The sequence below is a fragment of the Globicephala melas genome, chromosome 10, assembly GCF_963455315.2.
Source record: "Globicephala melas chromosome 10, mGloMel1.2, whole genome shotgun sequence".
In the NCBI taxonomy this organism is placed as follows: Eukaryota; Metazoa; Chordata; class Mammalia; order Artiodactyla; family Delphinidae; genus Globicephala; species Globicephala melas.
Window position 1 is genome coordinate 64,078,053 of NC_083323.1, and position 20,068 is coordinate 64,098,120.

The window sequence follows — 20,068 nt, forward strand, 5'->3', positions numbered from 1 at the left end:
AAGCACAAGAATATATGTAAACTTTTTACAATCAGTAATGCTAGTATTTGGAATTCTGTTTGATACGTTAAAGTTAAATAAGAGCCAGGCTATGTACAAATCCTTGGAGAATGATACCTTTTAGAAACTCTTTATTATTCCTCTGAATATTACAATTAACTAATACACAGATCAGCGTTCTTTTAAACTGGTGTCTTAAAATTGCTGAGCATTAAATGGGGGGAAACTATGAAAATATACAGTAGCTCTGAAATTTCTCTGTTCTATAAAGCTTAGTTTCTCAAGGGACCAGCAGCAGCAGCATCACCTGAGACCTTATTAGAAAAGCAGAATCTCAGGCTTTACCCCATACCTGCTGAATCAGAATCTGCAGTTTAAAAAATCTCCAAGGTTTGAGGACTGTTAATAAAGCAGTCTTTCTCAGTAGGAAGCCATTACTAATTAGGATGAGACCATTCTTTGCTGTGTGCAGAATGTTTAGCATCCTTGGGCACTAAATACCTGTAGCATCTGCCCCCAGTAATCATTTTGATAACTGAATATATATCTACACATTTCCAGGTTTGTACTGGGGTGCAGCAGCACCTCTGATTAAGAACTGTCCTGTAAAGTTATCAAGAGAATCAAAACCAGGTTGATTTTTCAGCTGCTTTGATATGTGATACACCTGGCTTTGAGAACAGGATATATTAAATACGTATTACCTTCTAATGAGCATTCTTTGAATTAAGTTGTATAACAGATATTTTGCCCATTTTTCCCCTTGAAGCCTTAATCATTTCATCATGTTTTCCTTTCTTACTAGTATGTAGCTTAATTTATTTATAATATATATAATTATAATTAATTATATTGCATTCTGAAATATGTCATAATCTTGTTTAATTATATATTTTTCCTAGTGTAAGTTTTTGTTTTATTGTAAAAAATATGGTTTAAGAAAAAACTTTTGTTTTGTTTAGATTTTACCTTCCAGGCAAGGAAATTTGGACCGATCGTATACTTGTTCTACAAGAAGTGCAGCTTATCCAAATTATTATTCAGGTATGACACATTACTTGGAGTCAAGGCATTTCTACCTTTCAGACTTCTTCCTAGCAAGTTGTTTGTGTTTACTGTCTCTAAAAGTGAAAACATTGTCAAAAGCAAAATGGTATTTTCTCCACTAAAACATCATTTTAATGAGCTCTCTGTGTATGGTTGCTATAATACTTCACTGATCTAGTCTCAACAAGATATTTTTTAAAGGGAGATTTTTTTTTTAGAATCCATTCTCCTACTTGTCTATTATGCCCTTGTTAAAAGCAATACAGCTTTGTTTTTGGCTTTTGGTTTTTTTTTTTTTAGATATGTGTATGTGGTGTAAAGGTTACTTATACTGATTTGAAGCACAGAGCTAGCCTATTTGTATTCTGCTCGAAATCATAAATACTGAAAATTTATTTCTACCCAAGCTTGTCCCTCCATTAGGGCAGGAAATGTTAACTACATGTTTCTGTCTAGCACCTGCCACAGCCATGCTTGCATATTCAAGGGCTTGCCTTTTCAACTTGTGATCCATGACAGAAGTCAGCATTCTCTAGGCTTTTCCTAGCCCCTGGCCTGCCTGACTTTTCATCTGCCCCCTTTCTAAGGTTTGGATTTCCAATGATCTGGCTCTGTCTTGGGGAAACTTGAGAGTTTTTTATTGGTTAGTCTCCTGGCAGTATGACCCAGGAAGATTATAGTGGTCTTCCAAAGTCTTTTCACTCCTCATGCTTTAATCTCCTCACCTGACCCAAGTATGGGAATATTAGCCATACCATTGAACCTGTTTCAATGGGATTTTTATAAGGATAAGTTGAGATAATAAATATGAAATGCAAATAATAATTATTGTTGTTATTTGGCTTCCTCAGGATTCTTTGTCAGCAAGATGAGATCTCCTCCCCTAAAAAGACGTTAGTATGATGCTCTTTTAGATTTATGTTATATTTAAATATCATTTAGGTGGGTGGTACTTTACCCTGGGCACTGGATTTCCTCTTCTGGGGTGGGAAATGGTGTCCACATAGTATGTGCATAATTGTATAGAAAAATCAGTTAATTTTTTCAGAAAGTTAACTCTGCCATCATTATTGTTGAAAAGGCCTTTCTGATGAGCAGAGAGCCTGAAATATGGCTTGATAGCTTATTAGTATTGATCATAGGGGAAGGACAGTTGAGTGGAAAATATTTTCATTTGAACTCAGGCTGTGTTTGCTTGTAATTTTGTATGCTGATTTACCATTGGACAGAATATTTGGTTTTTGTTTAAAGTAATTGCTTAATAGTAAACAATCATATATAGAAAATTATAATCAAGGTCTCCTGGCTAACTCAACTCTTACTTAACCCTGTGGTCTTCTCTGTTTTTTTATCTGAGTATATATCTATGTATACATTGTATGATTCGAAATATGATTTTTTTTTGCCCAATATATATTTTTTAAATTTTCTATCTGCTTACCTGTTATTCTTCTTATTTACCTTTTTCTGTTGATTTCTCATAATCCATGGAATTTATATGCACATTCACAATCCTTTGTGTGCAATTCCAAAATCCAAAAAGCTCTGAAAACCAAAGAATATTTTCATAATTTATTTGACATCAAAACCTGACCTGAGCTCAATTCATTACTTGGCAAAAGCTACACGAACTGACATTTAACTGACATTTAAATGTTTTGTCTTTTATTTATCTCTGTAAATATGAATATTTACACATTTTACTGTAGACATATCAGTATGTTTGATAACAGGGTGCTGCTTCAGGTTATACTTAGAAGTGCTACATAGTATATACCAGGTTATCTTTGTAAAATCACCAAAATTTTTAATGTAGAAACACAACTGGATCCAGGGGCCTGTGATTTAGGATAATGGGCCTGTGTCTTCATTTCCTTCATTTTGTCTATGGTTTAGGTCCCATTCACCCTCTCCATTTTCAGCTATTATAAATAACATGACTTAAAATAATTTGTTTTAGCTTTTTTCTTTTAAATTTCAGTGGACCCTTGATACTCACAAAGGATATTTCTGAGATCATCTCAGGTCCCTATATTTTTGACTGTGGTGGTATTTAACCAGAGTGCTGGCTTTCTACTCAGTTACATGATTCTTGAGGGTTATATTTTTTCTGTTTGTCCTCATGCCACAATTTGATCCCTATATCAAAATCTTATGCCAGAGTTTTTATCTCTCACTTGAAGTCCATTTTTTTAGGAAAAGAAAAAAATTCATAACAGTTACTTTATACATGGTGATGACTAGAGAATACCAACTGCAAATAATAAAACCATATTGAAATGGGGTTGTTGAGCTATTAGATTCATTCTCTAAAATACAGCCTGAAGCAGAGGATTCAGATTTATGCCTCTGCCAAGTTTAGCCCCTGACCAAGCAAGCTTAGGACATGCCACAGACCTTTTAGGTTGCTCACGGACAATCAGAACTTTCAATCTGTGAATGCCAAGGGTCTGTATACTTTTTTCTTATAATAAAGACTTTAATTCAGATCTTTTTACTGTGTACTTTTTTAACTTTGTTCCTTTGCCACACCCATTCTTGTTCATTACAAGTCCTGCAGAATATTGTCTCTTATCTCCTATTCTTTTCCAATAATATCCACATTGATTTCTGTGGTCAGTCACCTTGAGACTTACCTCTTGATTGGACTAGATGTGGGTCCCCAGTTTACCTGCCTCAGCCTCCTCATTCTGACTGTACTGGTCTTTGTCTCCCCTCCTACCTTAGTATCCTCTCCTCCACTAAGATGAAAACAAACACAGGAAAAACTCAAACTTCAGAACCTAGAGTCTGGAGCTTCCCATTTATACTTTACTAGATCTGCCTCTCTGTATCAAGCTTTTTAAATATTTGCTTCTTAATCTCAAGATTAGACTGTTAAAAACATTTTTTTTTAATTTAGAAAGCAGAGAAAATGCAACATTATCACTTTAATAACTTAGTGCTGGCCAGACTTGAAGACCTCTTGATTTTATTAAGGGCACAATTGAAAAGAAAATTAAAACATTTTAAACCTTAAAGAAAAGTAGCTTAAGATGAAAAAAAATGATTTTGCTCAAGCTTAGAATCATTGTCAATGTCTTATCTTTGGAAAACATGTTAAATTAGGTTGCCAAATAGGCATTTAGTAGGTAAGATGAGTTAAAGCATCCTGTATTCATAATAACTAAATAAATCTGAAAGTTTACAGGAGCAACTGATGGTTACTTTCATACTAAGTGATTGCCTGACACACTTTTTTTTAAATATAAAATTTCGTTCTGTCCATAAAATTACTACCTGTCATTGTAGAAAATTTGTAGAGAAAAGTAGAAAAAATCCCCATCATTCTATCATTGGAACACAACCAAAGTTAAAATTTTGGTGTATTTCCCTATAGTTCTATGTGTGTGTATGTACACATAAGTAATCTTATTTGTGACATTTGCAATCTGACTTCTTAATGATGACAGAATACTGGGATAAACTGTCAACTAAAAAAGAATGAGTGCAGCCTCCTGTTGGTCCCTTTCTAGCTTTGCTTGATCCCATCAGCAGTAGAGCACTGTTCAGTGATTTCATTGAGTGGGGATGGAACCACCTTATTCTGGTGAAACAGATTGCCTGATCCTGTGCTTTTCCCTTGAATTTTAGAGCCCAAACCTCTGTCAGATGCCATTGAGGGGGCTACTCTGGTTTATCCTTGGTCTCAAATTTGCATTTTTTGGTAGACTTATTCCTCAAGTAGACATCTCTAGTTAGATCATTCCCTAATCAAATTTTAACAAAAAAAAAAGTATGAGAGAGGAAGATTTCTACTGTTATTACTTTGCTTAAAGATAATGATTTTCTGGTCCTTTAATGAAACTCATTTTCATTAGCCTCACGTCTCTTATTTTTACAGTAATAGTAATAGATGTCAAGCATAGTTGTTGATTACAAAGGGAAAATGTTGTAATTCATTTTGAAAGTAAATTAGGTCATCCACTGGTGCATCAACTGGTACTAATACCACCCCTGACTGCTGCTTTTTCTCCATCTTATTTAGCCTAAATTCTGATAATCCTGATCAGCTTTAAAAAAAAATTCCAATACAATACAAAACTGATACTTTTGTCAGCTGCCAAACTTTTTGGATAGAGTATCAAAAGCTACGTTAAATAGTTTAAATAACATAAGTACATAATATTGTGCAAAGTTCCATAATAATATGCTTTGAAAGAGGATCCTCAAAGTGATGTTGGCATTAGACAAAAATTCAGGGAGTAGAGAGTTAAATTTTTGTCTTTCTACTGGTGCTCCTCAGTTACATAGCCTAACATCTGAAGTTATTTTGAAGGTGTTGTTTTAAATTGTCCCATCCTGCTGATGGAGAGAGGAGGCTATAAAAATTATTCTACTCCTAGCTGAAACTTACAAATTTACACCCAGTTTGTAAGCCACAAGTCAGAAAATTCAAATAATAATTAAACCTCGCTTAGTCTGATTGCAATAGCAAGCATCCGAGTATTGATATGTCTGATGATTATAACATTAAGTGACTGAAGGTTATCATACCAGAACCAAATGCATAATGACGGGTCATTCCTGCCATAAGCCGGCCAGAATAAGCAGCAATTAGGTTATCTCTGCTCTTAGACAGAGCCCCTGAGTCGTGAACACGGTAATTAAAACAAGAAAGTGACACCAGCTGCTTATTAAGCAATAACTGTTGTTCATTTGAATTACAATTCTCCTTGGCCCTCCACCTGCTTTCTTACTGGTCTGGCCTACCTTCTTTCAGGCCCAGGCCTGGGAGTGCTTGCAAGATATAGTTGGGGTAAAATGTTGACTTTTGGTGGACACCACGGAGTCACATTGATGCAGATAAGGCACATGGCTGTGGCAGGATTCAGCTCCTTCATCAATTTTCAGGTTAGTATGGCTGAATCAATTATAGTTTGTAGAAGTTCCCTTACTGCAGACTTTACTGGCAGTTGACACCGGGATCTTTCTTCCATTAGAGACATGGTGATATGCCACATTACTTTGGAATACAATGTTGGACATGGTTGCAGTCATATGGAGAACCAGTATAGGTATTTGTTTAATTTATTCAAACTTTTATTCTTCTAGACAACCCTTCCTCAGACAGTTTTCTTGGCTCAGGAGACCTAAGAACCTTTGGCCAGAGTGCAAATGGCCAGTGGAGAAATTCCACTCCAGCATCAGGTTCAACTTTACAAAAATCAAGAAACAGCCGAAGTCTTTACCTCGAAACCCGAAAGACCTCAAGGTAAGTATTCTGGCTGCTCAGTTCACAAGCTCTTCCTCCAGTATAAGGGAAAATGGCTATAAGATAGTTGTTACATTGGCATTTTTAAAAAGTAACAAACACCACTTTTGAACTTTAAACCATAGAGATACGGACAAATTCATTTTGAACTTTCAACTTTTAATTTATCTTGTGCTGGATTTTGGTGACAGCCAAATCTTATAATTAGAGGGAGAGAATTTTTAGGGAAATCTTGGTGGATATGAGTGTATTGGGACCCTTCAGAATCAATATGGCTATTTTGAACCTTAAAGTGAAAATTGATCAACTTCTGCAACTTCGGTAGCAAAGAAACCAGCACCTTTTGTAGGCTCTCGTGTGAGCGGAGACCTGACTTAAACCAAAGCAACCTTACACCTTAGTCAACTACTTCTATTGTAAAATTAGACTCATAAAGAACTTGATCATATTTAGCCTAACTTATAAGCCTTGCTTATTCCCTCACCAAACTTCTACTGATTATTAAAGGCAGATGAGGTTTGGCTTAGAAACTTTTCCCTCAAGTACTTTATTATATTAGTAAATATTTCTTTTTTAATATGGTATTTATGACTTCTTAAATATTACTCTGGTGATGGTTTTAGGCATGTGGGATGATTCAGTTTCCTGCTTAGTCAAAGCTAAGCTTTCTGGTGCTGATTAAAACCAACAAGATGGTTTTTATTTTATTTTATGATTATCAGCACCTGGACTCTGGAAACATGTGTGAGTACTCCCAGGGATTGTCTTCCCCACTTCTTAATATTTTTAAAAATTACATAAGAATTCATTAACACAGTCACATTGTAAAAGTTAAAACATTGCCAATAAAGCCAAAGATCCCTTGACCACTACTCACAATCTTACTCCCTTCCCCTTCATGTGTTTCCTTCCAGATCTTTTCTTATGCTTGTTTCTTTTCACTTTCTCTTGCTTAGATACAGAATGATATATATGCTGTGTAATACTATAAAATGTATAATATGTTATCTTCATTAAAGATATTCTGTATGCATCATTTGGCAAGTTGCTTTTTTTCCTCAATAATGCCATGCTGTTATTTTTTTAACTAATGTTATTACAGAAACAGTGCGCATGCTTTGTACAAAATCAGAAAATGCAGATAAGCACAAATAAACAATAAAAACATCATATTCCCACCAGTCAGAGGTCACCTTTGTAATGTCTTAGTACATATCCTTCCAGATATTTTTCTGTTTGCACACAATTTTTTCCAAAAATGAGTTCATATTGTGCATACTCTTTTGTAATCTTTTTCAGTCAGTCATCTTCTCTTTTTCATTCAGTAAATTTTATCTTATACACTGAATAAGTTATATTTAAGTTTTCCTAGTTGACCCCAAAGTATCCTTTACAGCTAGTTTGTCCAAAGCAGTATACAGTTTAAAATCGCATCTGGTATTTATCACCCTTAAGTCTCTTACAATCTTGAACAGCAGCCCCTTTTTTTAATGACATGACTTTTTTCTGCATAACGTTCCACCTTTTGGATTTGACAAGTTGCTTTCCCATAGTATGATTTTGTCCTCTATCCTCTGTATATTTTATAAACTAGATTTTTGACTTTAATAAAAGCTGATGCTGTGTTACATCATATTAGAAAACCTACAGTCCTATCATTAGTGATGCTGGATTGACCTCTAGATTAGAGTGATAGCGCTCTGGTCCTTAATTGTACAGTTAGGTTTTCTTCCCCCTTGTGACTAGAATGTAATCTAAATGATGTTACTTTTATGAACAACCAGTTTCACATCAGCCTAGGAGTTATTAATATCAGTTGATAATCCTTAGCTGATAGTAATTTTTTAATTGAGGTATAATTGACATATAACATTATATTAGTTTCGGGTATGCAGCATAATGATGAAATATTTGTATATTGATCACCACAATAAGTTTAGTTAACATCTATCACCATACATGGTTACAAAAATTTTTTTTCTTGTGATGAGAACTTTTAAGATCTACTTACTCAGTAACTTTCAAATATGAAATACGGTATTGTTAACTATAGTCACCATGCTGTACATTACATCCCCATGACTTACTTGTTTTATCACTGGAAGTTTGTACCTTTTGACTTCCTTTGACCTGATAATAATTTTAGTAGTTAATGAAGTAGTATTTTTCTAATTTTATCATTTCTTTTACACTAATTAATTGGCACTCTGCTATAAGGGAGAGCTTTTTACCTCATTAGTTAGGGCTGTTTGGTCACCCTGAAATAGTTTTCCTACTGGGAAGGCAGGGTATGTGATTAGATCTTTCTTCTGCATTACCGGTTTTCAAAGTAAGTTTTTTTTTTTTAATCGCCACTTGATGTGGTTCAAATGAATTTTTCTGTTCTTTTTTCAGTGTCATGGATTCAGTGTGTTTTAATCCACTACTACAATCATTATTCTTTGAATGCTTACATTCTCACAACTTCGGCTAGTGGAAGTTCCTTCAGGCTTATGTCTGTGTCTGACTCAACCTCGTTAGTTGTTGGTAGCACCCTTGCTTTCTGGCATCGCAAATTCCCTCTTACTGTTTCTTTAGGAAGAAGAATCTTTTGCATTAAACACACACACACACTCTAGGAAAAATAAATACAAAAGACATTGTGGGGAATTCATTATATCTTTACCAAGCAAATTATATTGCCCTTGCCATTTTTTCCTAGCCACATCTACCCATCCTAAGAAAAGAACCGTGTTTCTGAAATTCCAAGTTCTTGCTCCTTTCCCCACTCTAACACACATAGGAAACATTAGAGATTGAAGAGTCAGAGGGAGTAGATGTACTTTTTAATTTTCTTTAGACCTAGTCTGATTTCATTTGGATCAGACCACATGTACTGATTTAAAGAGTTCATTTCAATAAGTTCAGCTTAGTCAGCTATGTACTTTACTCTTCAGCCTCAGCAGAAAGAAAGAAAATTAATTATATTGAGCACAAGTACCTGTGCTGGGTAATGATATTTGAAAAAGAGCACATAGAAAAAACCTTTAAATTATTAACCTAACCTTAGAGATAAAATTGGATTTTGAGTCCACAGAAATATTTTTCTTGCCAATTTTTCCCATTATTTGAGGCACATATGGTATAAAGAAAGAAAGCAAAATTCTCCTTCAGAAGAGGTAGATAGTGAGGGCAGGAGGAGCAGTCACAGCCATACAGCCTCATAAAAAGCCTTCTATTTTTTTTTAATGGAGGATGGGAGCCCTCTGTTGGTCTTTTAGGAAACTTAAATTCAATTGAAAAACAGTTGAGAAGCTTCAGCTTTATCCACCTTTGCATATTTAATCTTAAAGTAATTCCCTCCAAAAGGCTGGGAGAGGGGACTGGAGGGAGTAAATAGAAAGTGTGTGCGTATTAGCACACCTAGAACCCAGATGCATACCTAGAACCCAGGTTTTCTGAAGAAGTCTAATCTGATAGGCTTTTTGTCATACCACACAGGTCTATGGTTCCTGACCAAAGGAACTTATAGATGGCGAAGCTAAGAAATACAACTTTAGGTGTTTAATAATTACATAGTTTGGCAGTTTAAGACCTCCTAAGTGGCAGAACCTAATGCAGCAACTCATGTATCATTTCTTGTGTATTTCCCTCACAGGGTACATCTGTCATTCTGCTAATTTTTTGTTTTTGTTATTTCTTAAAAGTGAAAATAATCACCTGGTTAGACTTTTACTTACTGTTTTTGTCTTTTACAAACTTTTTTTTTTTTTTAGTGGATTATCAAACAGTTTTACAGGAAAGTCAAACCATCACTGTCATGTGTCTGCATATGAAAAATCTTTTCCTATTAAGCCTGTTCCAAGTCCATCTTGGAGTGGTTCATGTCGTCGAAATCTTTTGAGCCCCAAGAAAACTCAGAGGCGACACATTAGTACAGCAGAAGAGGTAAGAAAAACCTGCAACAAAAGCTACTAAAAGTTAGACTCTCCCTACATTCAGCCATGTGTTCCCTCTGACTTAGATGTTTATTAACCATTCCATTAATCCTTTCTGTGTCTTTTTCTTTCTTAATTGCTCTTTTTGAGTGCCAGCATCTCTTCTAAAGAAAGTAAGGAGATATTTTAGCAGGACTTCAGTATTTTTCTTACCATCTTCTATTCCTGTTGGACAGCACACTTAATCTTCAGTATTGTCTGAGTGGCTTCTCATACATCAAACTATCTCTGTTCTCTTTTGGACCCTTATTAAAGCTCTAGTTTCATGTGGCAAAGCTGTTAACCTTGCTGGATTTGATACCTGCTCTTCTTACTAGGATAATTTTTCCTCAATATAAAAGAAAAATCAAGAAGCCAGCTAAATAATTTACATCCTTTCATTTGAGTAAGATCTTTGAGATCATAAACTTTCTCCACAAGAAAGATGTTGTGTTGACACTATGTTATATTCATTCAGTAAACTTAGGAAAAAATCAATTCCTTATATATAACATATAATTTATACAATAAGGAGATGTGCTTACACCTGTTCAATTAAATATTTATTGTGCATCTAGTCAGCTTTGGACTGGTTGCTGTGGAGATACAAATGAATAATAATGACCTCATACTTATATAGCATTAGAGTTTCCAGTGTGCCTTCCACATGTATTACTGTTTTGAATTCTTTTAACCTTGTGAAATAGGTAGAGATGAGGTAATAACCACATTTTACAAAGTTGAAAAGTAAAGGTCAGAGGTCACACAACTAATAAATGGCCAGCCTGCAGCCCAGTTCTTCTACAGGAGTCTAGAAGGTATGCTTTCTGTTATACAGCATGGTTATGTGGTTCCTGTCCATTGGCGCTTACAGACCGTGGAGTCAAGAATATAGCATTATGTGCTAAATAATAATGTAATTTGGCGGTGAAGATCTCTTAGGTGGCAAAACTTGATTATTTGTTACATAGTTAGTTTAAAATTCTGTATATTTTTTGGTTTTAAATTTGTATTGAATCTAAAATATTCAAGCAGAGCATGACAGAGCTAGTAAATCATAATTATCAGGGGGAAGGATAGACAAGAAACTGGCACCAGTTGCATTTGGTGATAAGAGCTGAGCAACAGTTATGAAAGGGCGATTTATTTTTCACTGTACCTTTTGAAACATTGAATTTAGTACGATCTGTGTATCAGTTATTACATACATAAATAATTCTTTTTTAGTTACTGGAGCTGTGGGGGTTGTGCTTGTGCTAGAGTGCAGGCAGCCAGCAGGGTACCGAGAGACTTGTGGGGACCAAGACAGTAACAGCATGGCAGCTGGTACAGGCCTCCCAAACCTGTCCCTGCCCCGTGTGGCTGCTGCTCGCATCACCAGTGCCCTTTAGAATGTGTTCATTGTAAGCCCCCCATTCACGCACTAGCCAGCCAGTCCTTGGGACCACTCAGCCCCTCCTCCTTTCACCTCCACTTCCAGCCTGAAGACTTGGGCTGACGCAATACTTTAATCCTTCCAATCCACCTTCCAGGCCACAGGCTGGGTCAAGGGAGGACATGAAGCTGGTTCATCTTTCCTTCTGCAGTGTCAAAAAGATGCCAAGGATTGAACCTGTCCTGTGGAACAAGAGATGCAGGGAATTTTGCCTCAGTTGTTTTTAGGTCTATAATCTGCTGTGAAAAGCAAGTCACCTGTAGTGTAGAAATAAGGAGTAACCCGTGTTATATGCACGAGACGAAATATTGGACCAAACTTTATTAAATGAAACTCTCAACAGATTATTTAGATATTTAGTCTTGGGTATTACAGATAATCCAGATTAAAATGTTACTTTTCCCCCTGGACTAAAATATTGATGGGAGCTTATAAGCGGGAGGAAAAGTTATTTTCCATGGAAATATTGGGATCTCCAAGAGACATCTGTTGCTTATGTTAAAGAAGGAGAATTGTGTATGAATCTTACTTCTGGAGTTGTCTAACACCTTCAGGAATATGAAGCTATCTGCGGAATTAACATGTCACCACTGTGCTGTTCAGTCTTACAAAGGGTTTGAAGATAATACATGAGGAAGAAGAATTTGGAAATATGCAGGTGGTGGCTGTACCACCACTTGGCTGATGGCTGGTTCAAGGGCAATATTAAAGAACGATACTATCCAATAGGGCAGGGGTCCCCAACACCCTGGCCACAGACTGGTACTGGTCCCTGGCCTGTTGGGAACTGGGCTGCACAGCAGGAGGTGAGTGGCCCGTGGGCGGTGAGCAAGTGAAGCTTCATCTGTATTTACAGCCACTCCCCATCGCTCACATTACCGCCTGAGCTCCGCCTCCTGTCAGATCAGCGGTGGCATTAGATTCTCAGAGGAGCTCGAACCCTACCGTGAGCTGCGCATGTGAGGGATCTAGTCTGCGTGCTCCTTATGAGAATCTAATGCCTGATGATCTGAGGTGGAGCTGAGGCAGTGACGCTAGCGCTGGGGAGCGGCTGCAAATACAGATTATCGTTAGCAGAGAGGTTTGACTGAACAGAGACCATAATAAATCAATTGCTTGCAGACTCACAAAACCCTATCAGTGAGTGGCAAGTGAAAACAAGCTCAGGGCTCCCACTGATTCTGTATTATGGTGACTTGTATAATTATTTCATTATATATTGCAGTGTAATAACAATAGAAATAAAATGCACAATAAATGTAATGCACTTGAATCATCCCGAAACCATCCCCCACCCCCACCCCCCACCCCCGTTCCAAGGAAAAATTGTCTTCCACGAAACCGGTCCCTGTTGCCAAAAAGGTTGCGGACCACTGCAGTAGGGTTACTACCAGCCACGTGCACTATTTAAGTTAATTCAAATTAAATAAAAGTGTAGTTTCTCAGTCACACTAGCCACATTTCAAGTATTCATTAGCCGTATGTGGCTAGTGGCTACCATATTGGACAGTACAAACAGAGATCATTTCCATTATCACAGAAGGTTCTCTTAGCACTGTTAGAGAAGATGAGAGTTTCTGTTTAGGAAAGAAAAAAATATTAGGGACAATAGAAATGTTAAATAGTAAAAACACAAGTAGTTTCTTTTCAATTATATGTTGCTTCCAGACATGCTTCTCTGCTACATATTGAGCAGCATTTTAAAATGTTAGACTGCCTTATAGATGTCACTGATGGTTTTCTTCTTTTTTTTGTAAGAAAAACATACTTTACTAATTGTCCTTATACTTACTAAACTTTCTTTGGTCCTCTATTAGGTTTGAAACATAACGTTAGCCAACTTCCTTTAACATTTTATCCAATTATAGCTTCCTTTCCTCTCAATTTCCTAATTTGCTTTCTCAGTAGAAAATAGTTTAATGTTATGTACATAGAAAGAATTTTTTTTTTACATTATAGTACCAGATGCTCCAAAAAAGGATTATGTTTGAAGTTTCAGGTGACTTACCTCCTTGCATCTTGCATTTGCTTTTGGTAAAGCCAAATCTTATGTGTTCTTTTTTTTTATAATTTCAGTTTTTCCTCTTTTTAAAATTCTTTTTTTTTTTTAAACCCCACATTTGTTTATTTATTTATTTTTTTGGCTGTCTTGGGTCTTCGTTTCTCCGTGCAAGGGCTTTCTCTAGTTGTGGCAAGCGGGGGCCACTCTTCATCGCGGTGTGCGGGCCTCTCACTATCGCGGCATCTCTTGTTGCGGAGCACAGGCTCCAGACGCACAGGCTCAGTAGTTGTGGCTCACGGGCCTAGTTGCTCTGCGGCATGTGGGATCTTCCCAGACCAGGGCTCAAACCCGTGTCCCCTGCATTAGCAGGCAGATTCTCAACCACTGCGCCACCAGGGAAGCCCTGTTATGTGTTATTTTGAGAGTTGCTTAGACTGTTCTTTCTTTGTCCGAAATGGTTCTAAATAAAATGTAATATACCCAGTGTTTTATTGTTTAATGAAGCCCCAAAAAGAAAAGTGCCTTGCATCATTTAAAAAAAAACATAAATTCTTGTAACTTCCAAATAAACATGTAGAACAGTGAAAACTTCTTAACCTTTTTTCTGTAATTTCTTTTTTTTTCTTTTTGCGGTACACTGGCCTCTCACTGTTGCGGCCTCTCCCACTGTGGAGCACAGGCTCCGGACATACAGGCTCAGCGGCCATGGCTCATGGGCCCAGCCACTCCACAGCATGTGGGATCTTCCCGGACCGGGGCACGAACCCGTGTCCTCTGCATCGGCAGGTGGACTCTCAACCACTGCACCACCAGGGAAGCCCTGTAATTTCTTTTTTAAACCATAAATCAGTTTAAACTGAAAGTATGGGATTTGAAGGAGTTCAGATAATTATTTGGAATATGGATTTATTTCTGTTCATTTTATGTTGTCTAATGACTGAGGTTGTTCAGACTCAGACAGAAGCTTTTCTTTGAAGATATATTTATTGGGGAAAAAGATTTGTGGGGGACTTTTGTGTGTGTTAAATTATTTTAAAAAATCAACTCTTTGCGTTCAGTTAATCTAGATTTCTTGTAATTTGCATTAGCTGAGTTGCTTAATGGCTCCTTGGTTTATTCATGTTTTATTTATAAGTATAAAAAAATTTTTTTTTTTTTTTTGGCTGCGTTGGGTCTTTGTTGCTGCACGCGGGCTACTCTTCGTTGCAGTGTGTGGGCTTCTCATTGGGGTGGCTTCTCTTGTTGCGGAGCATGGGCTCTAGGCGCACGGGCTTCAGTAGTTGCAGCTGCGGGCTCAGTAGTTGCAACATGTGTGCTTAGTTGCTCTGCGGCATGTGGGATCTTCCCGGACCAGAGATCAAATCCGTGTCCCCTGCATTGGCAAGCAGATTCTTAACTGCTGCGCCACCAGGGAAGTCCTAAGTATAAAAATTTATTTCAAGAAAACATTTCGCTATGTGATATCAGGAAGGAGGGAAATGTTTCTAACTTTTTATGGTTTAAGTCTTTTTAAAAAAAATTTTATTGGATTATAGTTGATTTACAATGTTGTGTTAGTTTCAGGTTTACAGCAGAGTGATTCAGTTATACATATACATATATTTATTCTTTTTCAGATTCTTTTCTCATATAGGTTGCCACAGAATATTCAGTAGGTTTCCCTGTGCTATAGAGTAGGTCCTTGTTGGTTGTCTATCTTATATATAGTAGTATATGTACGTTAATCCCAAGCTCCTGATTTATTCTTCCCCCCACCTCATGTTTCCCCTTTTGGTTGAAGTGTTTAGGGTACCACAAATAAAGGTCCTTTCTATCTCATTATTCTTGGTGTTCTCTGGAGGTCTTTAAGTGATGGGCATATTTTTTATTCTCCCTTGGTATGCAGAGTAACCTCCTACACCAGTTTATCTGCTTTACTTTCCTCCCTATGTTATGATAATACAGTCAGAGCTTTTTAAGATGTAGTTTGTTGGGACAGTGAAAATGAACTAAAATGATTGAGTTAATATCCATGACTCAGGTGTGGTATTCCGCTTACGGTTTCTCTTCCCTCCTTCCATTTTACCACCCCTGAAAGCAACATACTGTTAACCCCATAGTATTGTGGATTAGGTTACTTGGTGTAGTGGGAAGGTGGAGTCAAGATTTACATGGAGGGGTATTCAAAATTCCAGTCATTAAAGTGCCAGGTAACACAGCTTTCCTGTATATAGATCACAGTGGAGTTGGTTGGCAAAGATCTCTCTTACAATCTAATAATCTGTAATGATGCTTCATTCTTCATATTATCTACTTGAAGAATTTTCATAATAGCCAATTTATGTTTTAATAAAGAGGCATTTATTTTAATTATGGTTTTTAATACTGTAGACAGTCTTTTCACAAACACTAAAAAAAGACCACCATCATCTTGAATATAATATTAATGTCTAAGGGATAAAATAATGGTGTGTATTTTCTTCATATAGAATATTGCAAATTTGTTTTTTCTCTTGGGTCTATTTTGCCACCAAATGCTCAACTAGTTCTACCTTTTCTGATCACTCAACTATTCAGATTTAAGGATAGCTCTTTCTCATAAGGAGTTGTCATGCAGCAGTGTATCTTGTTAGATCAGTAACATTACACTGACAATGTAATTGAAATTTACTATGTACAAAAAAAAAGATTCAAGAAGAAAAAATTTAGTGTCTCTTTACCTTTGCATAGATAATTGCTTTATTTATTGTGCTTTTTAAAATTAATTATTTATTTATTTTTGGCTGTGTTGGGTCTTCGTTGCTGTGCACGGGCTTTCTCTAGTTGCGGCAAGCGGGGGCTACTCTTCGTTGCAGTGCACAGGCTTCTCACTGCAGTGACTTCTCTTGTTGCGGAGCACGGGCTCTAGGCACATGGGCTTCAGTAGTTGCGGCACGTGGGCTCAGTAGTTGTGGCTCATGAGCTCTAGAGCGCAGGCTCAGTAGTTGTGGCGAACAGGCTTAGTTGCTCTGCGGCATGTGGGGTCTTCCCGGACCAGGGCTTGAACCTGTGTCCCCAGCATTGGCAGGCGGATTCTTAACCATTGCGCCACCAGGGAAGTCCCTTCACTGTGCTTTTAACAAACATTTGAAACTGAATGAAATGCTTATGTTCATATTGAAATGTCACAGTGTAGGATGTTGCTAGCACTGACACAAAGTATTAAAATTATTTTGTGAAGATTGGTGCTTGTATTAAACTCTATATAAGATTTTGAAAATGCTGGGGCATGTTATTTAATGAATGCAGCCCATTGCTTCAGGGGATCTGTGCAGAGTAGATACTTTACCATGATTATAGTTACAAGTCCTTATGTAATCTGGTTCTCTGCTAAGTGACCTCATTTCTTATTATTCTCCTGATTCACACTGACCTTACTATTCCTTGAACACATCAAGCATATTTCTGTCTCAGGGCCTTTGCATTTGCTCTGACTCTACCTGGAATACTGTTCATAAATTTCTATGACTGATTTCTTCCTTTGATTTAGGTTTTTATTGAAATATCACCTTTTTAGAAAGGTCTTACCTGTTCTTGCTGTTCCTCCTCCATCACTTTCTATTCTCTTATCTTTCATTTTCTTCATACTACTTGACTAGTTTATTTGTCAGTCTTTCAACTGTAATGTAAGCTTCACAAGGGCAGGGACTTTATTTTATTCAGTGCGGTATCTTAGTGACTGGAGCATAGTAGGTGTTTAAGTCAATAAGTGAATTATGTTGTAGATGTAGAGTATGTGCTTTTCCCTAAATTCAGTATTGGGACTTGAGGGGGGAGAAAAGTAAATAATGAAAACCATCTCTGGAAAATATTTACACTCTTAAAAATTGGATAGAATAGGAAACTTTAGCAAGATATCCCACTTGACTGTTCTGGTTACCTCCTCGTGGTTTTTCTAACAGGTATTAGGAGTCAAGGGATTTGTTGGAGTCCTATTTAGAGGTCCTCAAATGTTTTATTTCTGGCACTCTATAAGTGACACAAAAGTGGCCTTCTGTTTTCATATCCTGTAGTTTCTCTATGCTGTTATTTATGTATATGCCCCATAATTTTCCAAAATATACTGTCTGGTATTTGCTTCACTCAACTCCTCTTATATATACTTTATAATTTTCTAGAGTATTATTAATGAACCATAATTCTTAATTATCGTGAGGACGCTGCCAGAGCTTTGACAGAGCTTCTGGGAGTCTAGATACTACTTTGGGAAACATTTGCCTCATTGCATGTATTTAAGATTTTTTTTTTCTTTTATAGACAGTTCAAGAGGAAGAACGAGAGATTTACAGACAGCTTCTACAGATGGTCACAGGGAAACAGTTTTCTGTAGCCAAACCCACCACACACTTTCCTTTACACTTGTGAGTCACAGAAACATTCTTCAAATGAATTTAATTCTACATTTTGTTATTTGATATTGAAGTTTTATTCTTCTTTTCCTAGGTCTCGATGTCTTAGTTCCAGTAAGAATACTTTGAAAGACTCACTGTTTAAAAATGGAAACTCTTGTGCAACCCAGATCATTGGCTCTGATACTTCATCATCCGGATTGGCCAGCATTTTAACTGCCCAGGAACAATTGTCCCACAATGTGTTTTCCATATCATCTTATACCCCAGATGTTGTTGCATTTGGATCCAAAGATTCTGATCCTCTCCATCAACCCCAACATCACCACTCTCTTTCACATCAGCCAGATAACTTACCAGCTTCAAATACACAATCTGAAGGTAAAAATGGTGTGTTGTATAACTGTATTTTGAACCCTAATAGCCAATTAACAGTTTATTGGATCCATGTGAATTATAGGCAAGGTAGTAATACACATGTAACTTAATTAAGATATAAGATACAAGATACCTTACATACATTTAATTCAGTTAGCTGTGCCACGAGTAAATGAAGCATATAATAAGTAGCTTACTTTTTTCTTACATGGAGATGCAAATGATTTCCTATAATATTTTATTTAAAAGATTAACTTCCTGAGCAGTCTTGTGTCAGAGTATATTAAGCCCAATTACTTCAGTACTGTCTCTGTTTCTAGTACTTTACAATGAAAATTAAGCACTCTGAAGTTCTAGGAGTTTTGGAACATCAATTAAGAACTAAAGTAAAAGTTCTTATACAAGTACTACTTACAAAACCTGTATAGTAGCCTTTTGGCTACTTTTCACCATTTTGGAATGGTCATCGGCAAGTTTGGAAAACAAAGTTTCCTACCTTACTTTCAGCTAACCAAAATATTCCGTCTCTTAGCATTCCAGTTAATTAAAAGTTTTGCTCTGGTAGTTTTTTTTTGTTTGCTTAGTTTGCCCCTTCTTTAAGTATGCGTTATGTGTGTATTTATGGTATGTATATAGGCATGTAACTTAAAACAAGTTTTATGTTAAGTTGTTAGACATTAGGGATCTTTTGCTAGATCAGTCTCTAAGGCTCTCCCCTCCTTCTTCAGGTCATTTAATTTTTTTTTTTAATCTATTCCTCACTTTCTTAAAATTCTCACTTGGGGATTAAAATTATTGGTGACATCATTATATAGCTACACATATTCATGAAAACTTAAATTTTGTGAGGTGATTTACTGAGAACTATTATTAAAAGCTGTTAATTTCAGAAGCATGCATTGTATGGCAGATGCTTAGATACAGCTAAACTGGAACAAATATACTACACTGAGCTGTTTAATTACTTGTACCATTTATTAAATATTCTAAATGCGATTCTAATCATAGTGCTTTAGAAGGACATGATTTCTTCCTCTATCAATAGAAAATAGATGGTAGAATAATAGAATTTATACTCTTTAGAGTCTGCTACTTCTCACATAGCAGTTGCTCTCTTTCTTTCTGCCTTCCCTCCTCTTCTTGTCCCCTCCCCTCTCTTCCCTTCCTCCTTCCCCTTCCCTCTTTCACCTTATTCAGTCTTGTGGTAGCTCATGAACTAAAGACTTTTGAGAAATCTTGGCACATTCTTGTTTCCCAGGAATAGAAAGAAGAAGCACAGGCAGCAAGATGATGAAGGGCATATATACTTTCTTTTAGAGTGATTGCTTTATTTGTGAGGCAGGCTCTTCACTAAGCCCTATTTATGGCTCAGTGAAAATGGACCTGCCTCTCTTTCTCTTCCATCTTACCTTTATCCTTATGCTGTGTTATGTTTATGGAAATAGAATATAACAAAGTATAGGAACTTAAACTACAGACATCTAGAAGGTACAGCCATGTGGAATTTTGTTAATAATGATATGCTCTTGTGTTTTATTGTTTAGGATCAGACTCTGTGATTTTACTCAAAGTGAAAGATTCCCAGACTCCAACTCCCAGGTAAACTTTGGTTAAAGGACATTTTTAACA

General features: G+C 36.6%; 1 protein-coding gene across 2 annotated transcripts in view; it reads left to right on the forward strand.

Annotated features, from left to right (window-relative positions):
- Positions 1-20,068, forward strand: part of SENP1 (SUMO specific peptidase 1) — a 59,592-nt gene that overhangs the window by 6,294 nt on the left and 33,230 nt on the right. Inside the window, exons 4-10 of one of the 2 annotated variants that reach the window (XM_030835268.2) lie at positions 963-1,044; positions 1,899-1,940; positions 6,142-6,301; positions 10,057-10,228; positions 17,970-18,073; positions 18,156-18,442; positions 19,984-20,038. In XM_030835268.2, the coding sequence (XP_030691128.1) occupies positions 963-1,044; positions 1,899-1,940; positions 6,142-6,301; positions 10,057-10,228; positions 17,970-18,073; positions 18,156-18,442; positions 19,984-20,038 (902 nt within the window). The remainder of the gene's footprint in view (positions 1-962; positions 1,045-1,898; positions 1,941-6,141; positions 6,302-10,056; positions 10,229-17,969; positions 18,074-18,155; positions 18,443-19,983; positions 20,039-20,068) is intronic. The other variant, XM_030835269.2, reaches the window with a different exon arrangement.